Here is a 15,018-nt window from a genome sequence, read left to right on the forward strand (position 1 = left end):
GACTCTCTGGAGGTGGCATCACAAGACTGTTCCCAAACATCAAGGGGGCACAAGTGCCTTCAACATCATCCCAGTCACAGTCAGGCCTTTCCAATGCTGCACAGTGGCACAGTGGGGACATCCCGAGAGGAAGGTGTCCCCCTAGGAAACTTTTAGCTGTGGAAATAAGCGTACCTGCTCGAAAGCTCCCAAACGAGCCCCGTCTACTGGGTCGCCCGAGAAGGCTAACAATGGACAAATGCAAACAGGCCACTCTGCGAGGAAGCAGGAAAGGTCTCCTGCCCTTCACTCTGACAGACAGACAGACCTCCGACCAAACCCCCCGCGCCTAGGGGAAGCGAGGGCCGAGCCTATTTACACTTCTACCCCTGCGGCATGTCCCCGCTGAGAGACGTGTTCCCGGGGGGAAGCCGGGGCTCTCAGAGACTCAGCGGCTCGGGGATTTCCCCGTGAGCTGCCTTGGAGTGACCCGGTCACCCTGCGCTGGGCTCTTGTCTGTTCCCAGAGCACCCGGTGAGAGCCCGCGGAGGGGGCGGGCGGGCGGGCGGCTAGCTGAGCCTGCGGGGCGCGGAGCGGGGGCTGAGAGCCCGGCCAGGGCTGGCGGGGAGCTGGCGGGGACCCTGGTTACTTGGGGCGGCTGCGAACGATCTCACCCCGGACTCAGCCGCTGACATACGCAGCTCCGTTGCGCGTCCCGCCCCGGGAGGCACCGAGCCCAGCTCCCCACCCACCCGCCCAGCTCCCCACCCACCCGCGCGCAGAGCCGGGTCCTGCCCGGGGCACCAGCGCAGCGCTCCCCAAGAGGGGCTGGGAATTCGCTCCCCCGGCGCCCGCCTCCCCCAGCCAGCACCCCGGCTCCTGCAGCAGCAGCTCCCCCCGCGGCCAGGGTGGGGATGGCGCTGACGCAATGACTGCTGCAGTCCCGGGGAGAGCTGCGGAGCTGCCCGGGCGAGCGGAGAGCGCGCTCCGGCGAGCGGAAGAGCAGCGGCCCCGTTCTCGGGGTCTCCTCCTGCCGCGCCGCGTGCCCGCCCCAAGGGCTCCGCGCCCCGCCCGCCTGCAGGTGAATTGAAAGTCGCCGGCTGGGAGGGAAGGACGCGGGCTGCTGCAGCCCTGGCAGCGGCTGGGGCAGGCGGAGCGCGCAGCCAGCAGGGCGCTCCCCGCCTCCGTGCAGCGCCGCCGCCCCCTAGAGTGGCGCACGCTGAGCCGCCGGGGCATGTTCGCAGCGCCGGGAGTCCCGCCAGCCAGGGGGCAGCCGTCGCCCGCCCAGAGGCTCGTCAGCGCAGCAGGGGGAGGCAGCCGCGAGCCGCCAAGTAAGTGGCGCCGAAAGTTTGCGCTGGGTTCCCTTCCCCGTGCCGCGCATCCGCGCATCCCCGCCCCGCAGAGCGCGCTGTGAGGGGCTAGCGAGGGAGTGTCCTCTCGCCCGGCCCCAGCAGCGAGGAGAGTCCCTGGGGCAGTGACCTTGGGGCTGGGGCCAAGCGAGCCCAGCAGGGGCGTCTCAGTTGCTGAGCTCGCTAGGTTGGTGCGTGTGCGGGAGTCCGCTCCCCGCGGGGCTGGAAACTGGCTTAGCCATGCGGGCTAGCAGGGCTCGAACTTGGGTCTCCGGTGGCGGGATGGCAGCCCCTGGCTGCGGCGCAGTGGGGAGGTGCAGCTGACCAAACTTCTGACGGGAAAACTCCAAAGCTCGCTAGTTGGTTACTGCTGCAGTGAGCGCTGCTGCTTGTCCCACGGTCACTTTGCAGTTGCAGAGGACTCAAGCAGTCTGCGTTAAATGGTTTCCCCTGCTGGCTCCCTGACTGAAGAAGTGGGTGGCAGGCAATGTAGGCTTTAGTTATAACCAGGCTTTAAACAGTTAATTAGTCATCCCTGAGAACTGAAAACGATTTAGTCATTGTGGTCAGACTTAGATCAGGCTGTTCCTGAGAATTGGACAAACTAGGCAATTTTTTGTACATGTACGTAAGCTTACATGGCTTTCTCTTTTGTAAAAGGGGATTGCCGCGGATAAATCGTAAATGTTGCGAAAATGACAATTTTCCAACTACTGGCAAAGTAGAAGGTTGTATTGCACACATTGTCCATCAGTGGAAGGCTTGGTAATCATCTTCTGGGTTGTATAAAATATTTCCTTTTCAAATTCAGAGGAGCTCTCAGAATAGCGAGCGAGGCTCTTTTTTTTTTTTTTTTTTTCTTAATAACCTCAGGATTTGATGGTTTCGAGGCTTGACTGGATGGTTGGTTGATATTTAGTTTCTTGGAGTAAAAAGCTTTTAGGATAGTATGCAGATGTATTTCTGTGAATGCAGAGGTCCGTTCTTCTGCTACAAACAGCCAACATTTTACAGAATCTTCTGCTGCTCCCACTAAAGTTAATGAGAGTTTTGCCATTTATATGGATGAACACAGAATTGGGCCCTTCCTTGTGTGGCACAATTTATTTATGGTTTGTAGTCATGGATATGGGTAGTGCTACATAATTTTAAAGTTTACTTTTCATAGTTTACATTTCATGTTTTCTTTGTGTGTGTGTATTTAAAGAATCAACTCTTGTTTCTTGCACTTTTCCCACCATATACACTCAAAACTACTAAATATTGTATAGTTTAATTACTGGCTGGCTACTATCATGTCTGAGGAAATTCAAGAGGTTCACTGTTTCTCACCTCAGGTGTATTTACTCAGTATTCATATTTTCATTAGCAAAAGTGTAGTGAGAATAGTAGTCAAAATAAAAACATTTCACAGTATGAGACATCTAGGGACGAGAATTAAAATTGCATAATTTGTTATTCTTGAACCATGTAAACAAAATACAGTGACTGTTATTCTATTGCATAGAATTGGGTATTATCTTTGTTCTCTGATCAACCCATGTCTTTAAGAGCTACATGTTTTTGTATCCAGTGACCAAGCTAGGGAAGTCTTTGGCTAAATACTGTAACATTTTTTACTCTGAGTTTACCAAGAAAGTAAAATGTAACAAAAAATAATTACAGATTTAGTTCATCTTAATTTTTGACTAATTTTGGTCCTCAAGAGGTTTCCTAATTAATATAGGGCCTGATCCTGCAAAGACTTATTTACATGCATGCCTGTATTTCTGAAAATAGTCTCATTGTACCTGTGCTTACATGGTTAAGGTTAAGCACTACCACAGGTCTCTTCAGGACTGGGGACATATTGAGTCTGACCCTGCATTCTCTGCATACCAAAACTATTGAAATAAATGGGCACAAAGTTTGTGTACATTTTGTTAGATCACTGTTAAAGTTCCTGGTTTTCAGCCAAATTTTCCCAGCAGATCATTGCCAATTATAGGAGTAGGCTTGCCACTGAGTATTTTTAATGCCACTACGCCTTAAAATATTACCTAGCTTTGCAATGCAGATGAATTATTTAAAAAAGTGTTTTGCTACTTTGTTGTACATTAAACTGGCTACATAGTCTGGATTGTAATTTGAAATCATCTAGAACATCTTCAAGAAAAGTAGTAGAATACTTAGTAGATGTTAGAATTTTTTTGTTTTCTTGCAAATGTCAGTGGGTCTTTGCCATTATATAGTTCACTCAAGCCTTTTCTCTTTGTAAAGTAAGTCTTTTCCTGAAAAGCTGGCCTCCTTTTACTGTGTCCCTCATTTGAAATCATACTATTCTGTTTATGACTGTACAATAAGTCACTGTGCCATGTCACAGATGTGACTAATTATGATGTTAGGCTTAAGCAGTAGGAAGAGATGACTTTTTAGAAAAAATGTATATTCATGCAAACATTCCTGAGCAATTAAAAAAAACTTAATATCTGACATAGGTAGAATTGTTTCTAATAGAGCAATTTAATTTTTTTTAGTGTGAATTTTAGTTCTAATGAAAGGTCCCATTTTATCAGCTCTGGAGACTGAAGTTTTCAGTCTACATAAGAGGCATGGTCAGTGGCATTGCTGAAGTGATGGAATACCTAGATGCTGTTGATGGTGCTTGGGCCTTTGCAAACATACTCTCCTGGGAGTTAGCCTCTCTCCTCTTCTGAGTACCTAACGAAGCACCAGGCTGCAAGAAAAGGGGACAGGACTCTATTGGGAGTAAGCAGCATGGTTCAGTGGGTGAAGCAAGAAATGGAGATCAAGAGGCTCCTGTTTCTATTTCAGACCCTGAGTTTAGTTGTCCCTGGTAGTCACCTTTCGTCTTATTTGCAGTGTATTGGGGCCCTAGTTTTCTGGGAATTATATGCACACACAAAACTGTTGTGGGAATAAATACATGAAAGCTTTTGAACGGCTTTGAAATCTTCTGATGACAAGCACTATATAAAATTATTATTAATTATTATAATAGAAACATATAGAAAGGGAAAGTGCTAGTCTTAAAGATTTTATTATCTAGATTGATTTTCCTGTTGTAAAACATAGATATAACTTGCATATTTTTTAGTTGTTATGGTGGTTGATTAGTTTCCAAAACACTATGTAACTTTATTTTTTTTTACTTACTTATTAGTACTCAGGAAGACAATGAAGAAACAACATAATGCAGATGGAATGGGAAGCAAATAGTACCAAGAGAGGACAACACAGTGAACAGAAGGGACTACAGTGATTGGGGGGAGAGAGCACAGAGCAAATGTAATGGGGGAAGAGACCAGTGGAATGAAATCCAGGTCTGAAAAAGAAGGAAAGGAGAGGTTGGTTGTTGAAGGAAGAAAAGAGAGGACAGACTGATTTATTTGATTTATTGTAGACATACATTAGAAAAATATGGTATAGCAATGTGCAGAATGGGTTAGATACAGGCGATGAGAAGAACTAAAGAAGAAAATAAACAATTTTAGGATAATTAATTTTATTTTATTTTTGCTGTTATATTGTGTATTTCTCTATCATATGTCCTTAATTTTTGCAAATATTGGAGCGCAAAATGGGATGGCTATTTTGAACATCTCTTCATATTTAATATTTCTAGATAAGCTGAATTCTGTGGTTACAAAGTTGGAGACAAAGAGAATAATTTAAAGTTTACAAGAATCCAGGGAGAAAAAGTTAAGCTGGAAGGTGTTTAGATCCCTGCGCTGACTAGCAGCTTCATTACTGCATCCATGGACATTGGTGCTATCCCAAAGATGATAGGATATCCGTCTTTTACATATAATGAGAGAGGTAACTTGGTTGAGGTTGAAAGAATCATCTTACTGACCCTCCTTAATGTGGGTTCTGCAAACTGTTCTGCGTTCTTGGTCAGTGGTTTTCAAACTACGTGCTGTGACCCGGTACTGGCTAATGGAATGTCAGGCACTGGGCCTCGTTGCTTCATGGGGATCAGGTGACCAGTGGGGGTGCTAAGGCAGGCTGCCTGCCTGTCCTGGCACCGCACTCCAGAAGCAGCTGGCAACAGGCCTGGCTCCTCGGTGTGGTGGGGTGGGGAAGAGTGCACAGAGCTCTGTGCACTGCCCTTGCCCTGAGCACTAGCTTGCACTCCCACGTGCTAGGAACCTGTTGTTGGCTGCTTCCAGGGCACAGCATGCTCTGCAGGGGCAGGAAGCCTGCCTTAGCACTCCCACTGCACTGCCGACCAGGAGACACTCAAGGTAAGACCCTTCTGCCACAGCCCTGACACCCTGAAAGTTGGAGCCCTGTCGTACATCCTAAAGCTCTCATCCTTAGTCCCACGTTGGAGCACACTATAGTCAAATAATGTTGGGTTGCGAGCATCAATAATTTTCTTCAACTGGATCATGAAAAGGAAGTCTGAAAACCACTGTTCTTGTGGACAGGATTTCAAGCTTGGTAGAGTAGAAACAGTATTACATGTGCACCTCAATTTTTTAACTCTCAGCTCTAGTGAGAGGACAGGTCCTTCTCTTCTAAGGCTATTCAAGAGGGTAATAGCCTTACCTCTTTCCTGGAAACTGACCTGAAACCATCCAAGTAATTTTATCCAGGCTTTCAGACAGTCATGAGATAGTAACTCTGTTCGCTTATTAACAGCATGGGATGAATTTGAATCCCTGACCAAGAGATGAAAGCCTCTTTAGCCCATTACAATCCTTTGAGCCATCCACCCTCCTTAAACATAGCATTTTCAGTTCTCCAAGAAGCATCAGTGGTTCTTGAATTATGTAGAAAATAAATTGCCTTTTCTTAAATGTTATACAGGCAGTCCCTGGGTTACGTACAAGATAGGGACTGTAGGTTTGTTCTTAAGTTGAATTTGTATGTAAGTCGGAACTGGTACATATTGTAGGGGAAACTCTAGCCAAACATTTCTCCAGAGCTCAGTTTTATTCTCCCACACCTCACTTCCCTCAGTCCTTTATTCTCAAGCTGAGGTGTCTGCTGAGACAAGCCGCTCCGTGTCTCCCTGGTCTGCTGGGGAGGGGCGCTAGCTTCGCGTCTCCCTAGTCTGCTGGGGGGAAGCAGCTAGTGCGGGGTTGCCTCACCCCGTTTGTAAGTAGGGATCCGATGTAAGTCGGATCCATGTAACCCGGGGACTGCCTGTACTTTGATGTAAGGAAATGGTATTCTGAAGCCTTCAGCAACTGTGAACATCCCTTTAACTGAACAAAAGTTAGCATCTTAGGCCTTCATCCTATAAAGACTTACAAACATGCTTACATTTAAGCATACATGCAAGAATTTGCAGGATTTGGATTTTAGAAGTCACTTGACTGCTGGAGGAGTTATGCTCTTTTTAGGTAGAGTTATACTAGTTTTAATATATAATTGTTCATGAGACTGCAGTTACAACCACTATATCAACAATATTCTGTAGTCTGAGACCTATCACTATATGATATACTGTGTAACTCCATTTTCTAATTTATTTAAATTGGACTTGGTATTACTTGCTCTTCCAGACATTTTTTCTGGGAATGTATTAAATAATGAGAGTGTAGTTAATTTAACTACTCTCTAATGAAAAACTACCAAATAAGGGCATGAAGATATGGGAAAAGCCCTGATATCTTTGCTGTTAAATCTTGGATTTGTTCACAGATCCTCACAATAATTCTGTAGACACTAGAATTATGGGTAGTAGTAAGGGAAGAGCCAGTGAGAATTTAAATGCGGAAAAGGTGTCATCAAATTGGTTAGGTGGGATGTGGGGGTAAGTGGCTGTGTGCAGATAATCAAATCATATTGCTTTCTTTTGATTGCAACTTTTTAGTGGCAAATGGGGTTCATAAGAAGGAAAAAATACAAGCTCAGTACATAACAATTTCTCTCTTAACTGTGGAATTTCTGTTATTCCATTTGAATGACTAGTGCAGTTGGTTGGAAGGGGGTGCTAATGTGCTCTATATTTTTGCCCAGAAAGAAGAAAAGGATGAAACTCATCCACGTGGGCACAAATGATACTGCCAGGTGTGACACTGAGCGGATGAAACTCCATTTGTGCCCACGTGGATCCTGCCACTTTTCCTCACTTTGTCTGCCTACTACTTTTCCTTTTGCATTTCTGTTTCCCCACAAAGGGGAGCTGAGTGACTTTCCAGTGTCTGTTTCAGTGCTTCTGCCATTTGAAGGAGAGTGCAAGAAAGCAGTCAGAGGAAAATTCTTTCAGATACAGGGAAGCAAAGATGAACTCAACTGGCCCAATGTCTCTCCTCTCATTGGAAGGAAGGCACAAAGAAGTAAAGCACACTTGTTAGACTTAGATATTTTGCATTGCAACCACTGTTCCTCACCATGTACCTTATAGGAGTGAAGCCCTGCTCTTCTACTATATATTTGAGAGAGTTTGTCTGTCTGTCTGTTTAAGAACTCCTCCTAAACGGTAAGAGCTAGGAGTACCAAAATTGCTATAAAGCTTCCACTTATCATAACTTAAAGCAAAATGACGGTTTGGTTGTGCCAGCAAAGTAGGATGTGCCTGGAATGGGACTACTTCTCATAAAACTATACAAAAAAGAGGCAGAATTAGCAGGTAGGTAAAAGGGGTTGGCTGGACATGCACCCCCCTGTTTGAGACTGCCTGAGCCCCGAACCTCCCACCCCCAGGCACCCTTTATGGGGGGACTGAAGTTTCCCCATCCCCCCAATTTGTGTGGGACATTGCTGGCTGTTCCCTTTCATCAGGGAGTGAGGGGAAAGTGCACAGTTTGTTGCATTCCTCTTCCTATTTGGGGAGTGCAGGGGGCAGATGAGCTGTGCACTTTGCTCTTGTCACTTAACAGGGGAAGAGCAAGCACCCTTGTATAAATCTTGGTTCCTGCGCGCGCGCGCACACACACACAGAGTCCCCTACCCAGAGCCCCTCCTCACCCCCACAACCCCATGCCCCTGCTCTGAGCCCCTCCTCAATGACCCAAGCAATGCCAGATAAATGTGCTAATGTTTATATATAGCTTTGTATGGGGCAGCATAAGAGCCCCCTCTGTAAAAATCATGCTCTGAACTTGTGTAGCTCTGGACAGTCGTGCCTCTTTCAAGCCTTCCATTCTGTACACAGTATTGCAGCCCTTTTGACAATCATGCTGGTACATGTCCAACTTCCAGTTTCCATGGCTGGTCATGTAGTTCAGACAGGATTCTCTCCTATGAAACTCCCAATCCAGAGAGCAGAGGTATTCCTCTGCTATAGTGCAAATAAATAACATGCATTAATTTATTTTTTCAATTTGTGATGCATTTTTAGAATTTCAATAACATTGAAGGTTATTGATTGAGTTAATGCATGATTAACATTACCACATAATTCTGTTTGCCCTAGAAGTCACTGGAGTTATGCTGCATAAATCAAGAGCCGTGCTGCATAATTTAGGCTTAATGTGCAGAATAGTACAAGACCTTGTTTGTAATTATACATTTATTCATTGCTGTAGAAATAAATAAATAAATTGTGCACAGCATCTGGGTCTAACAGTGCTCTTAATAGTGAAATTCAGTATAGTAGGTTTTATCATCGGTACAGTAGCTACTTCCTGATATTAAAAAAAATTCCTACATCTTACACAAAATAGCAAAAGCATTTATCCTTTAGAAACAGAACTGACCCTTGTACAAGTATGTCAAAGTTTGGCATTATACTGGCATTGGTAATTTGGAGAAAAAAAAATCGAAATTTCTACATGGTTTTCTTGAGAGCGTGTAAAACAGAAAACAAGCAAGCTGTCAAGCTAAGATTAAATGTAGTATCACTTTAGTGACTCATCTTCTTTTGGAAGGCCTATGTTCTGTCTGGCAAGAGAATGGTCTCTGATTTAATAGTCCCTTCCATCTCCAAGTAGTATGAACCTTGCAATGATATTACTTTGTAACTAGGGAACGAGGAGTAACGGTAGTTCGGAATAGGAAGCCTAGTCCGAACTACCTAGTTCGTGCCGCGTGTAGCCGCGGGGCACGAAGTCTGAACTAGCGGATATTTAAAAATGGTGGCGCCCGGCAACATGCAAATGAAGCCCGGGAAATTCAAATCCCGGGCTTCATTTGCAACTTCGGTTGACTACATTACCACCCTAGTTCGAACTAGGGTGGTAGTGTAGACATACCCTTACTGTATGTTGTGACAGATCATGCAGAATTAGCAATCACATTGTGTCAGAATCAGTAGAGATTGATTATATGTATACTTTAGTTAGTCCAGTGGTATATAACTACTGTTTTGGTTGTAGCTATTTGTTGTAAATTTAGTGGGTGAGAAAACAGTTTGTTTAGAATAAAAACAAAAAAGCTGTATTTTAATATGTAATAGTTACACTGATTACAGCAATTTATAATTTATATAAAAAGTTTTTTCTGCTGGATGACAATGTTCCTGTCAGCTGAGAAAATGATGTCATCAGTGTCATCAACATCAACAGACTCTCTCAGCGAAGTGAAAGCGGCCAGAGAGAAGGGGGTAGGCGAGCATAGCGAGCAGAAGGTGAAGCCTACTAGTACAGTAAAACTCCATTGGTCCGGCATCCAATGCTCCGGCACTCCTGATGGTCCAGCACCATCGGGAACCCGGAAGTGCTCCGGACAGCCGGACAATTGGAGCTGCTCTCTGACCAGCAGCTGAATCGGGGAAGCCGGGGGCAGAGCAGCCGGGGTGCTGCCGGGTTGGTCCCACAGCGCCGAGGGGCAGCGCTACGGGACCAACCTGGCAGCACCCCAGCTGCTCTGCCCCAGGTGTCCCGATTCAGCTGCTGCTAAACTGACCACCAGCGGCTGAACTGGGGATGCCTGGGGCAGAGCCGGACTATCGGAAGGGGGGGCTATGAGGGGTCTGGGATGGCATCCCCACCCACCCCATCGCAGACCCCTCATAACCCCCCCTTCCGATAGTCCGGCATATCTGATAATCCGGCACCCCCTGGGTCCTAAAGGTACCGGATTATCGAAGTTTACTGTATATTTTTATCATAGAAATGTAGGGCTGGAAGAGTCCTCGGTAGGTCATCAAGTCCGAGTCCCTGTGCTGGCACAGGATCAGTATACCTGTCCTACACTGCCCCGAGAAGCATTTGTCTTGTGGGGATTCACAGCCTCCCTTGGAGGTCTATTCCAGAGTGTAACTACCTTTGTAATTAGAAAGTTCTTCCTAATATCTAACCTAAATCTCTCTTGCTATATATTAAGCCCATTGCTTTTTGTCTTACATTCAGTGGGCATGGAGAACAATTATTTACCATCATGGGTAGACTATATTAAACATACAATATCATTACATTGAAAGAATTCACTTTATTTAGGATAATTACAGGATAACCACTGTATAAAAAGCTGGAGAGCACCCCCAAAAGTAATGAATTAGTTTAATTGGCTTTAATAAAAACTCTGTTCATGCTGAGATCATCAGGAAAAAGTGTCTCTGGAAGATTCATTTACAATGGCAAGGTCAATAAAGAGGCCTAATTGACTAACAGCTATATGTTCTTTACAGTCTGAACTTGCCAGTATGGTAAGGTCCTTGCCAAATTTTTCAAGAGAATACAAAAATCAGCAGTAGTTGAGAACAACAGATATAAATAGCTGATATGAAACTAAAGTTCGGCTCTTCTGTAGTAGCTAGTTATGTAAAGGTAACATTGTTGCCTGACTTCTGAAACTTGCAAAGAGTCACAGTCTTTTAATTTAGCAAAGAATGCTTATCACAAAACAACAACATTGAATATATGGCTATGTGGTTTTGCACAGAACTGTAATTTTGCAAACACATATGCTTGTTATGTTCAATAAACATTTTTGTGGCCTGTGCTCTGGTTGCTGCCCAGTAGAATCTGCTCAGTGTTTTGTTTGGAGTTAGACAAAGGTTTGGTGAAGACAGAGTGTTTTACACTGTCTCAACTAGTTTCCACACTTTACTATCTTCCTTTTCAGTTTTCATTTCATACAAAGCAATAATGTGTTGAGAGTATTGCTACTTGCCAATATGATACTCACTTTTAAAGTTATTTAGGGTACCCCTTACTTCCAACAATGACACACATTATGGTCCAAATTGAAACTTTATTTTTTTTCCTTTCAGGTTTCCTTAGTTGTTTGTTCATGGAGTCAACCTTTATTATTATTCATTTAATTATAACGAAGTAGCTTCCAAATGCCTTAATTGAGCCAAGGACTGCATTGTTTTTGGTGCTGAACAAATTAGAGATGAACTGAAAAACCAACAAATAGTCTGGTAGCATCCTTAGCTCTTAGGCTATGTCTATATTCAAATTTCTCTGAATTTCCCACTGGTGAAGATTCACTAGTAGTGACAGTGTGAAAAGTAACATACGTAGGCAAAGCATCCAGATGTCATGGCTTTTAAAATGCCAGTGATCACCAGCTGTCTTTCTGTGCTAGTGCTCCTGCTGTTTGTGCTGTTGGTGGTTTGTTTCTGGAGCGCGACCAGGAACAGCTAACAGGAGAGTTTGGAGAGGGAGTTCTCCAGGTAAAAGAGGAGTAAAAACGGGACCCTTGTGGTAAGTGCCTGTCTGGGGAGTGTGTTTGTGTGTGGGGGAGTTATTTGCAGTGTGCTGAGCTTGTGTTTGTCTGGTTTGTTTGTTTGTTTGTTTGTTTGAAGGAGCTTCTAAAAGGTTTGAAATCTAGAAGCCTCTGTTAATTGGCTGAGCCTCAGTCAGGGGGAGGGGCTACCAGAGCTGTATAAGCCTGTGACTCAGCGACCAGGGAGAGCGCGACCAGGAACAGCTAACAGGAGAGTTTGGAGAAGGAGTGTAGAGGGCACTAGTGACTTCTGACCTTCTTTAAAACATAACTCTTAGAATAATCTATATTCCAGAGGTTTAAAAAGAATCCCAGTTTATACTTAAACTTATTCATTAGAAAAATGGAGACAGAAGCCCAGCAGCAGAGTGGGGGCTATCCTGTTTATTGTGTCGAGTGTAACATGTATGATTACCTGCCCTGTGGCAGGGTGGCATATGTGTGCACCCGTTGCAAGGAGCTCCTGACCCTCAGAGACCGATTCGGGCTTTGGAGGCCAGGGTGGCTGAACTGGAGGAGCTAAGGGAGGTAGAGAGCTATGTTGATGAGACTTTCCGGGACACTGTAGTACTGTCCCACCTCCAGTGTGAGAGCCCCAGTGCTCTTAAGGAGGATGAAAGTCTCAAGGGAACAGAGCATTCAATGGGAGCAGAGGGAAACCATCCCGTAGTTGGGACCCTCCTCCCACAGGATGTTGCGGTATCCTCTCGCACTGAGGATTCCTTTGGGGGGGGAGGGAATGCCAGTTAGGAAGAGGCAGGTGTTAGTAGTGGGTGATTCGATCGTTAGAAACATAGATAGTTGGGTTTGTGATGATCGGGAGAACCGTATGGTCACTTGCCTGCCTGGTGCGAAGGTTGCGGATCTCTTGAGATATCTAGACAGACTTATGTGTAGTGCTGGAGAGGAGCCGGTGGTCATGGTACATGTAGGTACCAATGACATAGGGAAGGGTAGGAGAGATGTCCTGGAGGCCAAATTTAGGCTGCTAGGAAAGAGACTGAAATCCAGGACCTCTATGGTGGCATTCTTGGAAATGCTTCCAGTTCCATGCGCAGGGCCGGATAGGCAGGCGGAGCTTCAGAGTCTCAATGCGTGGATGAGACGATGGTGTAGGGAAGAGGGGTTTAGATTTATTAGGAACTGGGGACACTTTTGGGAGAGGGGGAGCCTATACAGGAAGGATGATTCAACCAGGGTGGAACCAGACTGCTGGCCCTAAACATTAAAAAGGCCGTAGAGCAGTTTTTAAACTAAGAGATGGGGGAAAGCCGATTGGTGCGGAGATGCACGTAAATCGGAGGGAGACTTCTCTTAGAGGAGATTCCATTGATAGAGATTCTCTAAGCTGTAGTCAGAAAGAGAGTGGGGGGGGGGCGGGGCAAACGATGGCCAGAGCAGACAAACAACCGCATACAAAGGAATCCAATGCATCAGGGAAGGGCAGACAAATAAGCAGTGGCAAATTTTTAAAGTGCTTGAACACAAATGCTAGGAGTCTGACTAATAAGATGGGTGAACTAGAGTACCTCGTATTAAATGAGGAGATTGACATAATAGGCATCACCGAAACCTGGTGGAATGAGGAAAATCTGTGGGACACAATCATACCGGGATATAAAATATATAGAAAGGATAGAGCAGGCCGGCTGGGTGGCGGAGTGGCACTGCATGTGAAAGATAATGTAGAATCAAATGAAATAAAAATATTAAGTGAATCAACATGTTCAATAGAATCACTATGGATAGTAATTCCATGCTCCAATAATAAGAAATTAGCAGTAGGGATATATTACCGACCACCTGACCAGGACAGCAATACTGACATTGAAATGCTAAGGGAGATTAAAGAGGCTACCAAAATAAAGAACTCTGTAATAATGGGGGATTTTAATTACCCCCATATTGACTGGATACATGTCACCTCAGGAAGAGAAGCGGAGATAAAATTTCTCAATGGCTTAAATGACTACTTCTTGGAGCAGCTGGTGCAGGAACCCACAAGGGGAGAGGCAATTCTTGATTTAGTCCTGAGTGGAGTGCAGGATCAGGTCCAGGATATAACCGTTACAGGACCGCTTGGGAATAGTGACCATAATATAATAACATTCAACATTCTTGTGGTGGGAAGAACACCTCAGCAATCCAGCACCCTGGCATTTAATTTCAAAAAGGGGAATTACGCAAAAATGAGGAGGTTTGTTAAACAGAAATTAAAAGGCACAGTGACTGGAGCCAAATCCCTGAAAGCTGCATGGAAACTTTTTAAAGACACCATAATAGAGGCCCAACTTAAATGTATACCCCAAATTAAAAAGCATAGCAAGAGACTTAAAAAGAGTCACTGTGGCTTAACTACCATGTAAAAGAAGCAGTGAGGGACAAAAAGGTATCTTTTAAGAAGTGGAAGTCCAATCCTAGTGAGATAAATAGAAAGGAACATAAACACTGTCAAATGAAGTGTAAAAATGTAAAAAGAAAAGCAAAAAAAGATTTTGAGGAACAGCTAGCCAAAAACTCAAAAAGAAATAACAAAATGTTTTTTAAGTACATTAGAAGCAGGAAGCCTGCTAAAAAACCTGTGGGTCCCCTAGATGATCAAGCTATAAAAGGAGCAATCAAGGACGATAAAGCCATTGCAGAGAAACTAAATGATTTCTTTGCTTCAGTCTTCACGGCTGAGGATGTTGGGGAGATTCCTGAATCTGCACCGTCCTTTGTGGGTGATGAATTTGAGGAACTGTCCCGGATTGAAGTGTCATTAGAGGAGGTTTTGGAACAAATAGAAAAACTTAATGTTAACAAATCTCCGGGACCGGATGGCATTCATCCAAGGGTTCTAAAAGAACTAAAATGGGAAATTGCTGAGCTATTATCTGTGGTTTGTAACCTATCCTTTAAATCGGCTTCCGTACCTAATGACTGGAAGGTAGCCAACGTGACACCAATATTTAAAAAGGGCTCTAGAGGCGATCCTGGCAATTAAAGACCAGTAAGTCTAACTTCAGTACCGGGCAAATTAGTCGAAACAATAGTAAAGAATAAAATTGTGAATCATGTAGAAGAACATAATTTGTTGGACAAAAGTCAACATGGTTTCTGTAAAGGGAAATCCTGT

General features: G+C 44.6%; 1 protein-coding gene across 8 annotated transcripts in view; it reads left to right on the plus strand.

Moving 5' to 3' along the window:
• Window positions 1-1,085: 1,085 nt before the first annotated feature.
• The window catches only part of KIAA1217 (KIAA1217 ortholog), a 553,152-nt gene continuing 539,219 nt past the window's right edge, over window positions 1,086-15,018 (plus strand). For 4 of the 8 annotated variants that reach the window (XM_075922523.2, XM_089776737.1, XM_089776739.1 and 1 more), the window contains exon 1: window positions 1,087-1,310. In XM_075922523.2, coding sequence (XP_075778638.2) covers window positions 1,214-1,310 — 97 coding nt within the window. In that variant the 5' untranslated portion in view covers window positions 1,087-1,213. Of the gene's footprint in view, window positions 1,311-15,018 lie in introns of all 8 variants that reach the window. The other 4 variants (XM_075922528.2, XM_089776738.1, XM_089776742.1 and 1 more) reach the window with 4 other exon arrangements.

This window comes from Pelodiscus sinensis, chromosome 2 (genome assembly GCF_052426305.1).
Source record: "Pelodiscus sinensis isolate ZL-2025 chromosome 2, ASM5242630v1, whole genome shotgun sequence".
NCBI classification, from domain to species: Eukaryota; Metazoa; Chordata; order Testudines; family Trionychidae; genus Pelodiscus; species Pelodiscus sinensis.